Source organism: Tiliqua scincoides, chromosome 7 (assembly GCF_035046505.1).
Source record: "Tiliqua scincoides isolate rTilSci1 chromosome 7, rTilSci1.hap2, whole genome shotgun sequence".
NCBI lineage: Eukaryota > Metazoa > Chordata > Lepidosauria > Squamata > Scincidae > Tiliqua > Tiliqua scincoides.
In genome coordinates, this window is record NC_089827.1 from 75,662,439 (window position 1) to 75,683,788 (window position 21,350).

At 52.4% G+C, this 21,350-nt stretch overlaps 1 protein-coding gene across 1 annotated transcript in view; it reads right to left on the reverse strand.

The window, feature by feature from the left end:
• The window catches only part of LOC136657592 (coiled-coil domain-containing protein 166-like), a 33,553-nt gene extending 13,254 nt beyond the window's left edge, over nucleotides 1-20,299 (reverse strand). Inside the window, exon 1 of the mRNA XM_066634511.1 lies at nucleotides 19,468-20,299. Coding sequence (XP_066490608.1) covers nucleotides 19,468-20,299 — 832 coding nt within the window. The remainder of the gene's footprint in view (nucleotides 1-19,467) is intronic.
• Nucleotides 20,300-21,350: the final 1,051 nt, after the last annotated feature.

Consider the following 21,350-nt stretch of genomic DNA (forward strand, 5'->3'; position numbering starts at 1 on the left):
TAGTGTGAATGTGTGTATGAACTGGCTGGAGATCCCCCCCCCCATTTTCCTGAGTGTGAAAGTGTTTATGAACTGGCTGGAGATCCACCCCATTTTCCTGAGTGTGAATCTTTGTTTGAACGGGCTGGAGATCCCCCACCCCACATTCCTGAGTGTGAATGTGTGTATGAACTGGCTGGAGATCCCCCCCCACTTTCCTGAGTGTGAATGTGTGTATGAACTGGCTGGAGATCCCCCCCCCATTTTCCTGAGTGTGAACGTGTGTATGAACTGGCTGGAGATCCCCCCCCCGCATTTTCATGAGTGTGACTGTGTGTATGAACTGGCTTGAGATCCCCCCCCCACTTTCCTGAGTGTGAATGTGTGTATGAACTGGCTGGAGATCCCCCACGCACTTTCCTGAGTGTGAATGTGTGTATGAACTGGCTGGAGATCCCCCCCCCATTATCCTGTGTGTGAATGTGTGTATGAACTGGCTGGAGATCCCCCCCCCACTTTTCTGAGTGTGAATGTGTGTATGAACTGGCTGGAGATCCCCCACGCTCTTTCCTGAGTGTGAATGTGTGTATGAAATGGCTGGAGATCCCCCCCCCCATTTTCCTGAGTGTGAATGTGTGTATGAACTGGCTGGAGATTCCCCCCCCCCCCCACTTTCCTGAGTGTGAATCTGTGTATGAACTGGCTGGAGATCCCCCCCACACTTTTCTGAGTCTGAATGTGTGTATGAACTGGCTGGAGATGCCCCCCACTTTCCTGAGTGTGAATGTGTGTACGAACTGCCTGAAGATCCGCACCCCACTTTCCTGAGTGTGAATGTGTGTATGAACGGTCTGCAAATCCCCCCCCCACTTTCCTGAGTGTGAATGTATGCATGAACTGGCTGGAGATCCCCCCCATTTTCCTGAGTGTGAACGTGTGTATGAACTGGCTGGAGATCCCCCCCCCCACTTTCATGAGTTTGAATGTGTTTATGAACACGCTGGAGATCCAAACCCCCATGCATTTTCATGAGTGTGACTGTGTGTATGAACTGGCTGGAGATCCCCCCCCCCACTTTCCTGAGTGTGAATGTGTGTATGAACTGGCTGGAGGTCCCCCCCCCATTTTCCTGTGTGTGAATGTGTGTATGAACTGGCTGGAGATCCCCCCCCCACTTTCCTGAGTGTGAATGTGTGTATGAACTGGCTGGAGATCCCCCACGCTCTTTCCTGAGTGTGAATGTGTGTATGAACTGGCTGGAGATCCCCCCCAATTTTCCTGAGTGTGAATGTGTGTATGAACTGGCTGGAGATCCCCCCCCCACTTTCCTGAGTGTGAATCTGTGTATGAACTGGCTGGAGATCCCCCCCACACTTTTCTGAGTGTGAATGTGTGTATGAACTGGCTGGAGATGCCCCCCACTTTCCTGAGTGTGAATGTGTGTATGAACTGCCTGAAGATCCCCCCCCCACTTTCCTGAGTGTGAATGTATGCATGAACTGGCTGGAGATCCCCCCCCCCATTTTCCTGAGTGTGAATGTATGCATGAACTTGCTGGAGAACCCCCCCTTTCCTGAGTGTGAATGTGTGTATGAACGGCCTGCAGATCCCCCCCCCACTTTCCAGAGTGTGAATGTGTGTATGAACCGGCTGGAGATCTCCCCCCCACACTTTCCTAACTGTGAATGTGTGTATGAACTGGCTGGAGATCCACCCACCCCACTTTCCTGACTGTGAATGTGTGTATGAACTGGCTGGAGATCCCCCCCTCCATTTTCCTGAGTTTGAATGTATGCATGAACTGGCTGGAGATCCCCCCCCCCCATTTTCCTGAGTGTGAATGTGTTTATGAACACGCTGGAGATCCACCCCATTTTCCTGAGTGCGAATGTGTGTATGAACTGGCTGGAGATCCCCACCCCACATTCCTGAGTGTGAATCTGTGTATGAACTGGCTGGAGATCCCCCCCCCCACTTTCCTGAGTGTGAATGTGTGTATGAACTGGCTGGAGATCCCCCCCCATTTTCCTGAGTGTGAACGTGTGTATGAACTGGCTGGAGATCCCCCCCCCACTTTCATGAGTGTGAATGTGTTTATGAACACGCTGGAGATCCAAACCCCCCGCATTTTCATGAGTGTGACTGTGTGTATGAACTGGCTGGAGATCCCCCCCCCCACTTTCCTGAGTGTGAATGTGTGTATGAAATGGCTGGAGATCCCCCACGCTCTTTCCTGAGTGTGAATGTGTGTATGAACTGGCTGGAGATCCCCCCCCATTTTCCTGTGTGTGAATGTGTGTATGAACTGGCTGGAGATCCCCCCCCCCCACTTTCCTGAGTGTGAATGTGTGTATGAACTGGCTGGAGATCCCCCACGCTCTTTCCTGAGTGTGAATGTGTGTATGAACTGGCTGGAGATCCCCCCCCACTTTCCTGAGTGTGAATCTGTGTATGAACTGGCTGGAGATCCCCCCCACACTTTTCTGAGTGTGAATGTGTGTATGAACTGGCTGGAGATGCCCCCCACTTTCCTGAGTGTGAATGTGTGTATGAACTGCCTGAAGATCCCGCACCCCACTTTCCTGAGAGTGAATGTGTGTATGAACCTGCTGGAGATCCCCCCCCCACTTTCCTGAGTGTGAATGTGTGTATAAAGTGGCTGGAGATCTCCCTCCCCCACTTTCCTGAGTGTGAATGTGTCGTATGAACTGCCTGAAGATCCCGCACCCCACTTTCCTGAGAGTGAATGTGTGTATGAACCTGCTGGAAATCCTCCCCCCCCCATTTTCCTGAGTGTGAATGGATGCATGAACTTGCTGGAGAACCCCCCCTTTCCTGAGTTTGAAAGTGTGTATGAACTGGCTGGAGATCCCCCCCACACTTTCCTGAGTGTGAATGTCTGTATGAACTGGCTGGAGACGCCCCCCACTTTCCTGAGTGTGAATGTGTGTATGAAGTGCCTGAAGATCCCGCACCCCACTTTCCTGAAAGTGAATGTGTGTATGAACCTGCTGGAGATCCCCCCCCTACTTTCCTGAGGGTGAAGGTGTGTATAAAGTGGCTGGAGATCTCCCCCCCCCCACTTTCTTGAGTGTGAATGTGTGTATGAACCGGCTGGAGATCTCCCCCCCCCCCACTTTCCTGAGTGTGAATGTGTGTATAAAGTGGCTGGAGAACCCCCCACCCCACTTTCCAGACTGTGAATGTGTGTATGAACTGGCTGGAGATCCCCCCCACTTTCCTGAGTGTGAATGTGTGTATGAACTGGCTGGAGATCCACCCCGCCCACTTTCCTGAGTGTGAATGTGTATATGAACTGGCTGGAGAATCACCACCCCCACTTTCCTGATTGTGAATGTGTGTATGAACCTGCTGGAGATCCCTCCCCCCACTATCCTAAGTGTGTATCTGTGTATAAAGTGGCTGGAGATCTCCCCCCCCCCACTTTCCTGAGTGTGAATGTGTGTATGAACTGGCTGGAGATCCCCCCACCCCACTTTCCAGACTGTGAATGTGTGTATGAACTGGATGGATATCCCCCCCACTTTCCTGAGTGTGAATGTGTGTATGAACTGGCTGGAGATCCCCCACGCCCACTTTACTAAGTGTGAATGTGTATATGAACTGGCTGGAGAACCTCCCCCCCCACCATTTTCGTGTGTGTGAATGTGTGTATGAACTGGCTGTAGATCTCCCCCGCCCACTTTCCTGAGTGTGAATGTATGCATGAACTGGCTGGAGATGCCCCCCCCATTTTCCTGAGTGTGAATGTGTGTATGAACTGGCTGGAGATCCCCCCCACTTTCCTGAGAGTGAACGTGTGTATGAACCTGCTGGAGATCCCCCCACCCCACTTTCCAGACTGTGAATGTGTGTATGAACTGGCTGGAGATGCCCCCCACTTTCCTGACTGTGAATGTGTGTATGAACTGCTGGAGATGCTCCCCACTTTCCTGAGTGTGAACGTGTGTATGAAATGGCTGGAGATACCCCCGCCCACTTTCCTGAGTGTGAATGTGCATATGAACTGGTTGGAGAACCCCCCCCCCATTTTCCTGAATGTGAATGTGTGTATGAACTGGCTGGAGATCCCCCCCGCCCACTTTCCTGAGTGTGAATGTGTATATGAACTGGCTGGAGAACCCCCCCCCATTTTTCTGATAGATCCCCCCCCCACTTTCCTGAGTGTGAATGTGTATATGAACTGGCTGGAGAACCCCCCTCCCCCACATTTTCCTGAGTGTGAATGTATGCATGAACTTGCTGGAGATCCCCCCCCCTTTACTGAGTGTGAATGTGTGTATGAGCTGGCTGGAGATCCCCCCTCCATTTTCCTGAGTTTGAATGTGTGTATGAACTGGCTGTAGATCCCCCCGCCCACTTTCCTGAAAGTGAATGTATGCATGAACTGGCTGGAGATCCGCCCCCCATTTTCCTGAGTGTGAATGTGTGTATCAACTGGCTGGAGATCCCCCCCCCCATTTTCCTGAGTGTGAATGTATGCATGAACTTGCTGGAGAACCCCCCCTTTCCTGAGTGTGAATGTGTGTATGAACGGCCTGCAGATCCCCCCCCCCACTTTCCTGAGTGTGAATGTGTGTATGAACCGGCTGGAGATCTCCCCCCCACACTTTCCTAACTGTGAATGTGTGTATGAACTGGCTAGAGATCCACCCACCCCACTTTCCTGAGTGTGAATGTTTGTATGAACTGGCTGGAGATCCCCCCCCTCCATTTTCCTGAGTGTGAATGTATGCATGAACTGGCTGGAGATCCCCCCCCCCATTTTCCTGAGTGTGAATGTGTGTATGAACTGGCTGGAGATCCCCCCCCCCATTTTCCTGAGTGTGAAAGTGTTTATGAACTGGCTGGAGATCCACCCCATTTTCCTGAGTGTGAATCTTTGTTTGAACGGGCTGGAGATCCCCCACCCCACATTCCTGAGTGTGAATGTGTGTATGAACTGGCTGGAGATCCCCCCCCCACTTTCCTGAGTGTGAATGTGTGTATGAACTGGCTGGAGATCCCCCCCCCCATTTTCCTGAGTGTGAACGTGTGTATGAACTTGCTGGAGATCCCCCCCCCGCATTTTCATGAGTGTGACTGTGTGTATGAACTGGCTTGAGATCCCCCCCCCCACTTTCCTGAGTGTGAATGTGTGTATGAACTGGCTGGAGATCCCCCACGCTCTTTCCTGAGTGTGAATGTGTGTATGAACTGGCTGGAGATCCCCCCCCCCCATTATCCTGTGTGTGAATGTGTGTATGAACTGGCTGGAGATCCCCCCCCCCCACTTTTCTGAGTGTGAATGTGTGTATGAACTGGCTGGAGATCCCCCACGCTCTTTCCTGAGTGTGAATGTGTGTATGAAATGGCTGGAGATCCCCCCCCCCATTTTCCTGAGTGTGAATGTGTGTATGAACTGGCTGGAGATTCCCCCCCCCCCCACTTTCCTGAGTGTGAATCTGTGTATGAACTGGCTGGAGATCCCCCCCACACTTTTCTGAGTCTGAATGTGTGTATGAACTGGCTGGAGATGCCCCCCACTTTCCTGAGTGTGAATGTGTGTACGAACTGCCTGAAGATCCCGCACCCCACTTTCCTGAGAGTGAATGTGTGTATGTACCTGCTGGAGATCCCCCCCCCCCACTTTCCTGAGTGTGAATCTGTGTATAAAGTGGCTGGAGATCTCCCCCCCCCCCACTTTCCTGAGTGTGAATGTGTGTATGAACCGGCTGGAGATCCCCCCCCCGACTTTCCTGAGTGTGAATGTGTGTATGAACTGGCTGGAGATCCCCCCCACCCCACTTTCCAGACTGTGAATGTGTGTATGAAACTGGCTGGAGATCCCCCCGCCCACTTTTCTGAGTGTGAATGTATGCATGAACTGGCTGGAGATCCCCCCACCATTTTCCTGTGTGTGAATGTGTGTATGAACTGGCTGGAAATCCCCCCCCCACTTTCCTGAGTGTGAATGTGTGTATCAACTGGCTGGAGATCCCCCCCCCCCATTTTCCTGAGTGTGAATGTATGCATGAACTTGCTGGAGAACCCCCCCTTTCCTGAGTGTGAATGTATGCATGAACTGGCTGGAGATCCCCCCCCCCATTTTCCTGAGTTTGAATGTGTGTATGAACTTGCTGGAGATCCCCCCCCTTTCCTGAGTGTGAATGTGTGTATGAGCTGGCTGTAGATCCCCCCGCCCACTTTCCTGAGAGTGAATGTATGCATGAACTGGCTGGAGATCCGCCCCCCATTTTCCTGTATGCATGAACCCCCCCTTTCTTGAGTGCGAATGTGTGTATGAAATGGCTGCAGATCCCCCCCACACTTTCCGGAGTGTGAATGTGTGTATGAAGTGGCTGGAGATGCCCCCCACTTTCCTGAATGTGAATGTGTGTATGAACCTGCTGGAGATCCCCCCCCTAATTTCCTGAGGGTGAATGTGCGTATAAAGTGGCTGGAGATCTCCCCCCCCCCACTTTCTTGAGTGTGAATGTGTGTATGAACCGGCTGGAGATCTCCCCCCCCCACTTTCCTGAGTGTGAATGTGTGTATAAAGTGGCTGGAGAACCCCCCACCCCACTTTCCAGACTGTGAATGTGTGTATGAACTGGCTGGAGATCCCCCCCACTTTCCTGAGTGTGAATGTGTGTATGAACTTGCTGGAGATCCCCCCCCTTTCCTGAGTGTGAATGTGCGTATGAACTTGCTGGAGATCCCCCCCCCTTTCCTGAGTGTGAATGTGTGTATGAGCTGGCTGTAGATCCCCCCGCCCACTTTCCTGAGAGTGAATGTATGCATGAACTGGCTGGAGATCCGCCCCCCATTTTCCTGAGTGTGAATGTGTGTATGAACTGGCTGGAGAACCCCCCCCCCACATTTTCCTGAGTGTGAATGTATGCATGAACTTGCTGGAGATCCCCCCCCTTTCCTGAGTGTGAATGTGTATGAGCTGGCTGGAGATCCCCCCCTCCATTTTCTTGAGTGTGAATGTATGCATGAACTGGCTGCAGATCCCCCTCCCCACTTTCCTGAGTGTGGATGTATGCATGAACCGGCTGGAAATCCCCCCCCCCACTTTCCTAACTGTGAATGTGTGTATGAACTGGCTGGAGATCCGCCCCCCCATTTTCCTGAGTGTGAATGTGTGTATGAACTGGCTGGAGATCCTCCCCCCCATTTTCCTGAGTGTGAATGTATGCATGAACTTGCTGGAGAACCCCCCCCTTTCCTGAGTGTGAATGTATGCATGAACTGGCTGGAGATCCCCCCCCCCCATTTTCCTGAGTTTTGAATGTGTGTATAAACTGGCTGGAGATCCTCCCCCCCATTTTCCTGAGTGTGAATGTATGCATGAACTTGCTGGAGAACCCCCCCTTTCCTGAGTGTGAATGTGTGTATGAACGGCCTGCAGATCCCCCCCCCACTTTCCTGAGTGTGAATGTGTGTATGAACCGGCTGGAGATCCCCCTCCCCACTTTCCTGAGTGTGGATGTATGCATGAACCGGCTGGAGATCTCCCCCCCCCCACTTTCCTGAGTGTGAATGTATGCATGAACTGGCTGGAGATCCCCCTCCCCACTTTCCTGAGTGTGGATGTATGCATGAACCGGCTGGAGATCCCCCCCCCACTTTCCTGAGTGTGGATGTATGCATGAACCGGCCTGGAGATCCCCCCCCCCCACTTTCCTGAGTGTGAATGTATGCATGAACTGGCTGGAGATCCCCCTCCCCACTTTCCTGAGTGTGGATGTATGCGTGAACCAGCTGGAGATCCCCCCCCCACTTTCCTGAGTGTGAATGTATGCATGAACCGGCTGGAAATCCCCCCCCCCCCACTTTCCTGAGTGTGAATGTATGCATGAACCGGCTGGAAATCCCCCCCCCCCACTTTCCTGTGTGTGAATGTATGCATGAACCGGCTGGAAATCCCCCCCCCCACTTTCCTGAGTGTGAATGTATGCATGAACCGGCTGGAGATCCCCCCCCCACTTTCCTGAGTGTGAATGTATGCATGAACTGGCTGGAGATCCCCCTCCCCACTTTCCTGAGTGTGGATGTAAGCATGAACCGGCTGGAAATCCCCCCCCCCACTTTCCTGAGTGTGAACGTGTGTTTGAACTGGCTGCAGATCCCCCTCCCCACTTTCCTGAGTGTGAATGTATGCATGAACTGGCTGCAGATCCCCCTCCCCACTTTCCTGAGTGTGGATGTATGCATGAACCGGCTGGATATCCCCCCCCCTACTTTCCTGAGTGTGAACGTGTGTTTGAACTGGCTGGAGATCCCCCCCCCCCACTTTCCTGAGTGTGAATGTGTGTATGAACTGGCTGGAGATCCCCCACGCTCTTTCCTGAGTGTGAATGTGTGTATGAACTGGCTGGAGAACCCCCCCCCCATTTTCCTGTGTGTGAATGTGTGTATGAACTGGCTGGAGATCCCCCCCCCAATTTCCTGAGTGTGAATGTGTGTATGAACTGGCTGGAGATCCCCCACGCTCTTTCCTGAGTGTGAATGTGTGTATGAACTGGCTGGAGATCCCCCCCCCCATTTTCCTGAGTGTGAATTTGTGTATGAACTGGCTGGAGATTCCCCCCCCCCCCACTTTCCTGAGTGTGAATCTGTGTATGAACTGGCTGGAGATCCCCTCCACACTTTTCTGTGTGTGAATGTGTGTATGAACTGCCTGAAGATCCCGCACCCCACTTTCCAGAGAGTGAATGTGTGTATGAACCTGCTGGAGATCCCCCCCCCCACTTTCCTGAGTGTGAATCTGTGTATAAAGTGGCTGTAGATCTCCCCCCCCCCACTTTCCTGAGTGTGAATGTGTGTATGAACCGGCTGAAGATCTCCCCCCCCCCACTTTCCTGAGTGTGAATGTGTGTATGAACTGGCTGGAGATCCCCCCCCACTTTCCTGAGTGTGAATGTGTGTATGAACTGGATGGAGATCCCCCCCACTTTCCAGACTGTGAATGTGTGTATGAACTGGATGGAGATCCCCCCCACTTTCCTGAGTGTGAATGTGTGTATGAACTGGCTGGAAATTCCCCCCCCCCATTTTCCTGAGTGTGAATGTGTGTATGAACTGGATAGAGATCCCCCCCCCACTTTCCAGACTGTGAATGTGTGTATGAACTGGATGGAGATCCCCCCCACTTTCTTGAGTGTGAATGTGTGTATGAACTGGCTGGAAATTCCCCCCCCCCCATTTTCCTGAGTGTGAATGTGTGTATGAACTGGATGGAGATCCCCCCCCCACTTTCCTGAGTGTGAATGTGTGTATGAACTGGATGGAGATCCCCCCCCCACTTTCCTGAGTGTGAATGTGTGTATGAACTGGCTGGAGATCCCCCCGTCCACTTTTCTGAGTGTGAATGTATGCATGAACTGGCTGGAGATCCCCCCCCCCATTTTTCCTGTGTGTGAATGTGTGTATGAACGGCCTGCAGATCCCCCCCCCCACTTTCCTGAGTGTGAATTTGTGTATGAACCGGCTGGAGATCCCCCCTCCCCACTTTCCTGAGTGTGGATGTATGCATGAACCGGCTGGAGATCCCCCCCCCCCACTTTCCTGAGTGTGGATGTATGCATGAACCGGCTGGAGATCCCCCCCCCCACTTTCCCTGAGTGTGGATGTATGCATGAACCGGCTGGAGATCCCCCCCCCACTTTCCTGAGTGTGGATGTATGCATGAACTGGCTGGAGATCCCCCTCCCCACTTTCCTGAGTGTGAATGTATGCATGAACTGGCTGGAGATCCCCCCCCCACTTTCCTGAGTGTGAATGTATGCATGAACTGGCTGGAGATCCCCCTCCCCACTTTCCTGAGTGTGGATGTATGCATGAACTGGCTGGAGATCCCCCCCCCCCCCACTTTCCTGAGTGTGGATGTATGCATGAACTGGCTGGAGATCCCCCTCCCCACTTTCCTGAGTGTGGATGTATGCGTGAACCGGCTGGAGATCCCCCCCCCCCCACTTTCCTGAGTGTGAATGTATGCATGAACTGGCTGGAGATCCCCCCCCCCCACTTTCCTGAGTGTGAATGTATGCATGAACTTGCTGGAGAACCCCCTCTTTCCTGAGTGTGAATGTATGCATGAACTGGCTGGAGATCCCCCCCCCCCCATTTTCCTGTGTGTGAATATATGCATGAACTTGCTGGAGAACCCCCCCTTTCCTGAGTGTGAATGTATGCATGAACTGGCTGGAGATCCCCCCCCCCCCATTTTCCTGTGTGTGAATGTATGCATGAACTTGCTGGAGATCCCCCCCCCCATTTTCCTGTGTGTGAATGTATGCATGAACTGGCTCGAGATCCCCCCCCCACTTTCCTGAGTGTGAATGTGTGTATCAACTGGCTGGAGATCCCCCCCCCATTTTCCTGTGTGTGAATGTATGCATGAACTGGCTCGAGATCCCCCCCCACTTTCCTGAGTGTGAATGTGTGTATGAACTGGCTGGAGATCCCCCCCCCATTTTCCTGAGTGTGAATGTATGCATGAACTTGCTGGAGAACCCCCCCTTTCCTGAGTGTGAATGTGTGTATGAACGGCCTGCAGATCCCCCCCCCCCACTTTCCTGAGTGTGGATGTATGCGTGAACCGGCTGGAGATCCCCCCCCCACTTTCCTGAGTGTGAATGTATGCATGAACTGGCTGGAGATCCCCCCCCCCACTTTCCTGAGTGTGAATGTATGCATGAACTGGCTGGAGATCCCCCCCCCACTTTCCTGAGTGTGAATGTATGCATGAACTGGCTGGAGATCCCCCCCCCCCACTTTCCTGAGTGTGAATGTATGCATGAACTGGCTGGAGATCCCCCTCCCCCACTTTCCTGAGTGTGAATGTATGCATGAACTGGCTGGAGATCCCCCCCCCACTTTCCTGAGTGTGAATGTATGCATGAACTGGCTGGAGATCCCCCCTGAGATCCCCCCCCCCCACTTTCCTGAGTGTGAATGTATGCATGAACTGGCTGGAGATCCCCCTCCCCACTTTCCTGAGTGTGGATGTATGCATGAACCGGCTGGAGATCCCCCCCCCCACTTTCCTGAGTGTGGATGTATGCATGAACTGGCTGGAGATCCCCCCCCCACTTTCCTGAGTGTGAATGTATGCATGAACCGGCTGGAAATCCCCCCCCCCACTTTCCTGAGTGTGAATGTATGCATGAACCGGCTGGAGATCCCCCCCCCCCCACTTTCCTGAGTGTGAATGTATGCATGAACCGGCTGGAGATCCCCCCCCCACTTTCCTGAGTGTGAATGTATGCATGAACCGGCTGGAGATCCCCCCCCCCACTTTCCTGAGTGTGAATGTATGCATGAACCGGCTGGAGATCCCCCCCCCACTTTCCTGAGTGTGAATGTATGCATGAACCGGCTGGAGATCCCCCCCCCCCACTTTCCTGAGTGTGAATGTATGCATGAACCGGCTGGAAATCCCCCCCCCCACTTTCCTGAGAGTGAATGTGTGTATGTACCTGCTGGAGATCCCCCCCCACTTTCCTGAGTGTGAATCTGTGTATAAAGTGGCTGGAGATCTCCCCCCCCCCCACTTTCCTGAGTGTGAATGTGTGTATGAACCGGCTGGAGATCCCCCCCCCCGACTTTCCTGAGTGTGAATGTGTGTATGAACTGGCTGGAGATCCCCCCACCCCACTTTCCAGACTGTGAATGTGTGTATGAACTGGCTGGAGATCCCCCCGCCCACTTTTCTGAGTGTGAATGTATGCATGAACTGGCTGGAGATCCCCCCACCATTTTCCTGTGTGTGAATGTGTGTATGAACTGGCTGGAAATCCCCCCCCCCACTTTCCTGAGTGTGAATGTGTGTATCAACTGGCTGGAGATCCCCCCCCCATTTTCCTGAGTGTGAATGTATGCATGAACTTGCTGGAGAACCCCCCCTTTCCTGAGTGTGAATGTATGCATGAACTGGCTGGAGATCCCCCCCCCCATTTTCCTGAGTTTGAATGTGTGTATGAACTTGCTGGAGATCCCCCCCCCTTTCCTGAGTGTGAATGTGTGTATGAGCTGGCTGTAGATCCCCCCGCCCACTTTCCTGAGAGTGAATGTATGCATGAACTGGCTGGAGATCCGCCCCCCATTTTCCTGTATGCATGAACCCCCCCTTTCCTGAGTGCGAATGTGTGTATGAAATGGCTGCAGATCCCCCCCACACTTTCCTGAGTGTGAATGTGTGTATGAACTGGCTGGAGATGCCCCCCACTTTCCTGAATGTGAATGTGTGTATGAACCTGCTGGAGATCCCCCCCCTAATTTCCTGAGGGTGAATGTGCGTATAAAGTGGCTGGAGATCTCCCCCCCCCCACTTTCTTGAGTGTGAATGTGTGTATGAACCGGCTGGAGATCTCCCCCCCCACTTTCCTGAGTGTGAATGTGTGTATAAAGTGGCTGGAGAACCCCCCACCCCACTTTCCAGACTGTGAATGTGTGTATGAACTGGCTGGAGATCCCCCCCACTTTCCTGAGTGTGAATGTGTGTATGAACTTGCTGGAGATCCCCCCCCCTTTCCTGAGTGTGAATGTGCGTATGAACTTGCTGGAGATCCCCCCCCTTTCCTGAGTGTGAATGTGTGTATGAGCTGGCTGTAGATCCCCCCGCCCACTTTCCTGAGAGTGAATGTATGCATGAACTGGCTGGAGATCCGCCCCCCATTTTCCTGAGTGTGAATGTGTGTATGAACTGGCTGGGAGAACCCCCCCCCCCACATTTTCCTGAGTGTGAATGTATGCATGAACTTGCTGGAGATCCCCCCCCTTTCCTGAGTGTGAATGTGTATGAGCTGGCTGGAGATCCCCCCTCCATTTTCCTGAGTGTGAATGTATGCATGAACTGGCTGCAGATCCCCCTCCCCACTTTCCTGAGTGTGGATGTATGCATGAACCGGCTGGAAATCCCCCCCCCCCACTTTCCTAACTGTGAATGTGTGTATGAACTGGCTGGAGATCCGCCCCCCATTTTCCTGAGTGTGAATGTGTGTATGAACTGGCTGGAGATCCTCCCCCCCATTTTCCTGAGTGTGAATGTATGCATGAACTTGCTGGAGAACCCCCCCTTTCCTGAGTGTGAATGTATGCATGAACTGGCTGGAGATCCCCCCCCCCCATTTTCCTGAGTTTGAATGTGTGTATAAACTGGCTGGAGATCCTCCCCCCCATTTTCCTGAGTGTGAATGTATGCATGAACTTGCTGGAGAACCCCCCCTTTCCTGAGTGTGAATGTATGCATGAACTGGCTGGAGATCCCCCCTCCATTTTCCTGTGTGTGAATGTATGCATGAACTGGCTGGAGATCCCCCCCCCCACATTCCTGAGTGTGAATGTGTGTATCAACTGGCTGGAGATCCTCCCCCCCATTTTCCTGAGTGTGAATGTATGCATGAACTTGCTGGAGAACCCCCCCTTTCCTGAGTGTGAATGTGTGTATGAACGGCCTGCAGATCCCCCCCCCCACTTTCCTGAGTGTGAATGTGTGTATGAACCGGCTGGAGATCCCCCTCCCCACTTTCCTGAGTGTGGATGTATGCATGAACCGGCTGGAGATCTCCCCCCCCCACTTTCCTGAGTGTGAATGTATGCATGAACTGGCTGGAGATCCCCCTCCCCACTTTCCTGAGTGTGGATGTATGCATGAACCGGCTGGAGATCCCCCCCCCACTTTCCTGAGTGTGGATGTATGCATGAACCGGCTGGAGATCCCCCCCCCCCACTTTCCTGAGTGTGAATGTATGCATGAACTGGCTGGAGATCCCCCTCCCCACTTTCCTGAGTGTGGATGTATGCGTGAACCGGCTGGAGATCCCCCCCCCACTTTCCTGAATGTGAATGTATGCATGAACCGGCTGGAAATCCCCCCCCCCACTTTCCTGAGTGTGAATGTATGCATGAACCGGCTGGAAATCCCCCCCCCCACTTTCCTGTGTGTGAATGTATGCATGAACCGGCTGGAAATCCCCCCCCCCACTTTCCTGAGTGTGAATGTATGCATGAACCGGCTGGAGATCCCCCCCCCACTTTCCTGAGTGTGAATGTATGCATGAACTGGCTGGAGATCCCCCTCCCCACTTTCCTGAGTGTGGATGTATGCATGAACAGGCTGGAAATCCCCCCCCCACTTTCCTGAGTGTGAACGTGTGTTTGAACTGGCTGCAGATCCCCCTCCCCACTTTCCTGAGTGTGAATGTATGCATGAACTGGCTGCAGATCCCCCTCCCCACTTTCCTGAGTGTGGATGTATGCATGAACCGGCTGGATATCCCCCCCCTACTTTCCTGAGTGTGAACGTGTGTTTGAACTGGCTGGAGATCCCCCCCCCCCACTTTCCTGAGTGTGAATGTGTGTATGAACTGGCTGGAGATCCCCCACGCTCTTTCCTGAGTGTGAATGTGTGTATGAACTGGCTGGAGATCCCCCCCCCCATTTTCCTGTGTGTGAATGTGTGTATGAACTGGCTGGAGATCCCCCCCCCCCAATTTCCTGAGTGTGAATGTGTGTATGAACTGGCTGGAGATCCCCCACGCTCTTTCCTAGTGTGAATGTGTGTATGAACTGGCTGGAGATCCCCCCCCCCCATTTTCCTGAGTGTGAATTTGTGTATGAACTGGCTGGAGATTCCCCCCCCCCACTTTCCTGAGTGTGAATCTGTGTATGAACTGGCTGGAGATCCCCTCCACACTTTTCTGAGTGTGAATGTGTGTATGAACTGCCTGAAGATCCCGCACCCCACTTTCCAGAGAGTGAATGTGTGTATGAACCTGCTGGAGATCCCCCCCCCCACTTTCCTGAGTGTGAATCTGTGTATAAAGTGGCTGTAGATCTCCCCCCCCCCACTTTCCTGAGTGTGAATGTGTGTATGAACCGGCTGAAGATCTCCCCCCCCCACTTTCCTGAGTGTGAATGTGTGTATGAACTGGCTGGAGATCCCCCCCACTTTCCTGAGTGTGAATGTGTGTATGAACTGGATGGAGATCCCCCCCACTTTCCAGACTGTGAATGTGTGTATGAACTGGCTGGAGATCCCCCCCACTTTCCTGAGTGTGAATGTGTGTATGAACTGGATGGAGATCCCCCCCACTTTCCTGAGTGTGAATGTGTGTATGAACTGGCTGGAAATTCCCCCCCCCCCATTTTCCTGAGTGTGAATGTGTGTATGAACTGGATAGAGATCCCCCCCCCACTTTCCAGACTGTGAATGTGTGTATGAACTGGATGGAGATCCCCCCCACTTTCTTGAGTGTGAATGTGTGTATGAACTGGCTGGAAATTCCCCCCCCCCATTTTCCTGAGTGTGAATGTGTGTATGAACTGGATGGAGATCCCCCCCCACTTTCCTGAGTGTGAATGTGTGTATGAACTGGATGGAGATCCCCCCAACCACTTTCCTGAGTGTGAATGTGTGTATGAACTGGCTGGAGATCCCCCCGCCCACTTTTCTGAGTGTGAATGTATGCATGAACTGGCTGGAGATCCCCCCCCCCATTTTCCTGTGTGTGAATGTGTGTATGAACGGCCTGCAGATCCCCCCCCCACTTTCCTGAGTGTGAATTTGTGTATGAACCGGCTGGAGATCCCCCTCCCCACTTTCCTGAGTGTGGATGTATGCATGAACCGGCTGGAGATCCCCCCCCCCCACTTTCCTGAGTGTGGATGTATGCATGAACCGGCTGGAGATCCCCCCCCCCCACTTTCCTGAGTGTGGATGTATGCATGAACCGGCTGGAGATCCCCCCCCCCACTTTCCTGAGTGTGGATGTATGCATGAACTGGCTGGAGATCCCCCTCCCCACTTTCCTGAGTGTGAATGTATGCATGAACTGGCTGGAGATCCCCCCCCCCCACTTTCCTGAGTGTGAATGTATGCATGAACTGGCTGGAGATCCCCCTCCCCACTTTCCTGAGTGTGGATGTATGCATGAACTGGCTGGAGATCCCCCCCCCACTTTCCTGAGTGTGGATGTATGCATGAACTGGCTGGAGATCCCCCTCCCCACTTTCCTGAGTGTGGATGTATGCGTGAACCGGCTGGAGATCCCCCCCCCCACTTTCCTGAGTGTGAATGTATGCATGAACTGGCTGGAGATCCCCCCCCCCACTTTCCTGAGTGTGAATGTATGCATGAACTTGCTGGAGAACCCCCTCTTTCCTGAGTGTGAATGTATGCATGAACTGGCTGGAGATCCCCCCCCCCCATTTTCCTGTGTGTGAATGTATGCATGAACTTGCTGGAGAACCCCCCCTTTCCTGAGTGTGAATGTATGCATGAACTGGCTGGAGATCCCCCCCCCCCATTTTCCTGTGTGTGAATGTATGCATGAACTTGCTGGAGAACCCCCCCTTTCCTGAGTGTGAATGTATGCATGAACTGGCTGGAGATCCCCCTCCCCACTTTCCTGAGTGTGGATGTATGCATGAACTGGCTGGAGATCCCCCCCCCATTTTCCTGTGTGTGAATGTATGCATGAACTGGCTCGAGATCCCCCCCCACTTTCCTGAGTGTGAATGTGTGTATCAACTGGCTGGAGATCCCCCCCCCATTTTCCTGTGTGTGAATGTATGCATGAACTGGCTCGAGATCCCCCCCCACTTTCCTGAGTGTGAATGTGTGTATGAACTGGCTGGAGATCCCCCCCCCATTTTCCTGAGTGTGAATGTATGCATGAACTTGCTGGAGAACCCCCCCTTTCCTGAGTGTGAATGTGTGTATGAACGGCCTGTAGATCCCCCCCCCCACTTTCCTGAGTGTGGATGTATGCGTGAACCGGCTGGAGATCCCCCCCCCACTTTCCTGAGTGTGAATGTATGCATGAACTGGCTGGAGATCCCCCCCCCCACTTTCCTGAGTGTGAATGTATGCATGAACTGGCTGGAGATCCCCCCCCCCACTTTCCTGAGTGTGAATGTATGCATGAACTGGCTGGAGATCCCCCCCCCCACTTTCCTGAGTGTGAATGTATGCATGAACTGGCTGGAGATGCCCCTCCCCACTTTCCTGAGTGTGAATGTATGCATGAACTGGCTGGAGATCCCCCCCCCACTTTCCTGAGTGTGAATGTATGCATGAACTGGCTGGAGATCCCCCCCCCCCACTTTCCTGAGTGTGAATGTATGCATGAACTGGCTGGAGATCCCCCTCCCCACTTTCCTGAGTGTGGATGTATGCATGAACCGGCTGGAGATCCCCCCCCCACTTTCCTGAGTGTGGATGTATGCATGAACTGGCTGGAGATCCCCCCCCCACTTTCCTGAGTGTGAATGTATGCATGAACCGGCTGGAAATCCCCCCCCCACTTTCCTGAGTGTGAATGTATGCATGAACCGGCTGGAGATCCCCCCCCCCACTTTCCTGAGTGTGAATGTATGCATGAACCGGCTGGAGATCCCCCCCCCCACTTTCCTGAGTGTGAATGTATGCATGAACCGGCTGGAGATCCCCCCCCCCACTTTCCTGAGTGTGAATGTATGCATGAACCGGCTGGAGATCCCCCCCCCCCACTTTCCTGAGTGTGAATGTATGCATGAACCGGCTGGAGATCCCCCCCCCACTTTCCTGAGTGTGAATGTATGCATGAACCGGCTGGAGATCCCCCCCCCCACTTTCCTGAGTGTGAATGTATGCATGAACTGGCTGGAGATCCCCCCCCCCCACTTTCCTGAGTGTGAATGTATGCATGAACTGGCTGGAGATCCACCCACCCCACTTTCCTGAGTGTGAATGTATGCATGAACCGGCTGGAGATCCCCCCCCCACTTTCCTGAGTGTGAATGTATGCATGAACTGGCTGGAGATCCCCCCCCCCCCACTTTCCTGAGTGTGAATGTATGCATGAACCGGCTGGAGATCCCCCCCCCACTTTCCTGAGTGTGAATGTATGCATGAACTGGCTGGAGATCCCCCTCCCCACTTTCCTGAGTGTGGATGTATGCATGAACCGGCTGGAAATCCCCCCCCCCACTTTCCTGAGTGTGAACGTGTGTTTGAACTGGCTGCAGATCCCCCTCCCCACTTTCCTGAGTGTGGATGTATGCATGAACCGGCTGGAAATCCCCCCCCCCACTTTCCTGAGTGTGAACGTGTGTTTGAACTGGCTGGAGATCCCCCCCCCACTTTCCTGAGTGTGAACGTGTGTTTGAACTGGCTGCAGATCCCCCCCCCCACTTTCCTGAGTGTGGATGTATGCATGAACTGGCTGGAGATCCCCCCCCCCACTTTCCTGAGTGTGAATGTATGCATGAACTGGCTGGAGATCCCCCCCCCCACTTTCCTGAGTGTGAATGTATGCATGAACTGGCTGGAGATCCCCCCCCCCACTTTCCTGAGTGTGAATGTATGCATGAACTGGCTGGAGATCCCCCCCCCACTTTCCTGAGTGTGAATGTATGCATGAACTGGCTGGAGATCCCCCCCCCCACTTTCCTGAGTGTGAATGTATGCATGAACTGGCTGGAGATCCCCCCCCCCCACTTTCCTGAGTGTGAATGTATGCATGAACTGGCTGGAGATCCCCCCCCCCCACTTTCCTGAGTGTGAATGTATGCATGAACTGGCTGGAGATCCCCCCCCCCACTTTCCTGAGTGTGAATGTATGCATGAACTGGCTGGAGATCCCCCCCCCACTTTCCTGAGTGTGAATGTATGCATGAACTGGCTGGAGATCCCCCCCCCCACTTTCCTGAGTGTGAATGTATGCATGAACTGGCTGGAGATCCCCCCCCCCCACTTTCCTGAGTGTGAATGTATGCATGAACTGGCTGGAGATTCCCCCCCCCACTTTCCTGAGTGTGAATGTATGCATGAACTGGCTGGAGATCCCCCCCCCCCCACTTTCCTGAGTGTGGATGTATGCATGAACTGGCTGGAGATCCCCCCCCCCCACTTTCCTGAGTGTGAATGTATGCATGAACTGGCTGGAGATCCCCCCCCACTTTCCTGAGTGTGAATGTATGCATGAACTGGCTGGAGATCCCCCCCCCCACTTTCCTGAGTGTGAATGTATGCATGAACTGGCTGGAGATCCCCTCCCCCCCACTTTCCTGAGTGTGGATGTGTGTATGAACTGGCTGAAGTCATTAGAAAGGAAAGTTATTATTAGATTTATTGGTGTGGTAGATCGGAATAATGGTTACTGGGAGAGTAACTGGGAAAATAACTGGGAAATTTAATCTTGGTTTGCCTTGCCATAGCAAGGTGGTGCCAAGCCAATCCTTTTGAGCATCCTTGGGCTTCAAGACATTCACATCATACAGTTTGTTTGTGCTCTGGAGAGGCCATCCTAGCAGGCACCAGTGGAACCCTGCCACCAGCTTTGGCCAGTCTTGTTTGTGAGGTATTTCTTGCTGCCTGTGGAATACTTGTGGGCAATCCTGGACCCTCACTTAAGGATGGAAGGAAACTTGTGGCTTGAAGGGAGTGTAGCTTATTCTTGGCCGAAAGAATATATCTAAAGCATGGGGATGTGCCTGTAAGAGCCCCCCTCTGTGTTAGCCAAAGGTGCATGCGTGCTAGATCATGACTGTACTGGTGTTCCTGCAGGAGCTGTTCCTGTTGCTCATGAAGCTGGTGCATGAAGGCTTTCAGGCCTTGGGCTCGTTGAATGAGGTTCAGCAGCTCACTGCGCAGCTGGCAGTTCTCAACTTTTATCTGTTTCGTATGCTTGATTAGACTGCTCACAGCTTCCTTCTCGGCTCTCCTGGCCAGTACTTGAACCTTCTCCTGAGACTCCATCTCATATTCTGCTTTCTGCTGTAGGAACCGACTCTTCACTTTATGCATATGTTCTGAGTGCTGGATTTTCATAGCCAGCAGCTTCTTCTCCAGCTCCCGGATGCAAGTCAGTTGCTCTGACTGCAGTTCCTTGACAGGCTGCAGTTCCTTAAGTTCCTTTTTCATTAGAGAAAACTTAGTTTCCAACTCTATCAGTTGGCACCTCACCTCCTTCTCTCTGTCCATGTACTGTGAAATCAGTTGCTCCTTCTGCTTTCGGACTTGTGCTAGATCTGAGCAGTTCTGGTCATTCAATGTGGTGGTGGCATTCTGACATCTAAGGGTGCACTTGGATAAGAAGGCAAGGTAGGCTTTGCTATTCTCTCTGATCTGCTGGGCTTCCTTGTTCAGGAACTCATTTTTCTCCTGAAAGTGCTCCAAACGTTGTGTGTAGGTGTTGATGTGCTCTGTCAGGATGGCGTGTTCCTTCAGTAGGTACTGTTCCTGCTCACTGACAAGTGGGCCAGTGCTGGGTTGGCCTTTGTTTGAGTCTTTTTTATCTTTTGCCTTGGCTTTCTTTGGTGCCATGTAGTGCCAAGTGATGGGCTTTCAGGCACTGACAAACTGAAAAAAAATATAAGGTGATATACAGAAGTAGTGTATTTTGTACAGAACCATGAAAAGGTATCAGATTTTCTTGGCAGATGCCTTAGGATATCCAAACTACTGTAAACAATGCTCAGTGAGGCATAGTGGTGAAGGAAGGTGGCAGTGATAATGGTGGAAACTAGATTTGGGAGAGTCCTGAATTGTAGTGGCATAGCTAGCGAGAAGCAGGTGGGCAGTCTGCCCTGCTTACCTCTTGGAGCAGGGGTAACACCACATGACCCAACTCACGAACATCACTGTGGATAGGAATAATACTATCATGTTATATATTGTTGGATGTGGAATTTACAGCAGAATGCAATGAAAAAAACTGGAGTGAAATATCTCCTTTCTATCAAAAGTTATGGTCAAAAAACCAGAAAAACAAAACTGCATGGAGCCCTATGGAAAGCAAAACTGAGCAATATCACACTACGCCAGAGTAGGTGAGCTTGCCTTAGTCCATCGGAAAGGGCAGGCTGAGAGGAATCTAACGATACCAGAATGGTCCCGATTCAATGAATGCAGCCCCTAAAAACACCCAAGAAGAAAGTCCTTGTATTGTCTTGTCCTTGTATTGAGCCCTCTGGAAAGCAAAAGCAAGCAACATGGTCACGTTTACTCACAAGTAAGCAGACATGCCTTGGCTCCTGCTCGCACTGGGCAAAAGGGAATGCAAGGCTAGCAGCATGTTCCTAATGTGATTAAAGTGGACCTAACAAATGATTCAGAAGGCAGCACCTCCCCCCCCACCCCAGAATAAAACAGAAGCTTGAGCTGGTAAGGTGATTTTTTATTTATTTTAGACTTGCAACGTTAGGTGGGTCCTGATAGTGATATGTTTGAAATATAAGAATTTACACTGAACTGGGCAATGAGGAGGGCTGAAACTCTCACTGATATTTTGTGCGGGGTGCATTATTACAAACAAGCTGCAGAGAAAATGCACTTGGTGAAACATGGCTGGCTTCCCCTAATTTAATTATTTGTT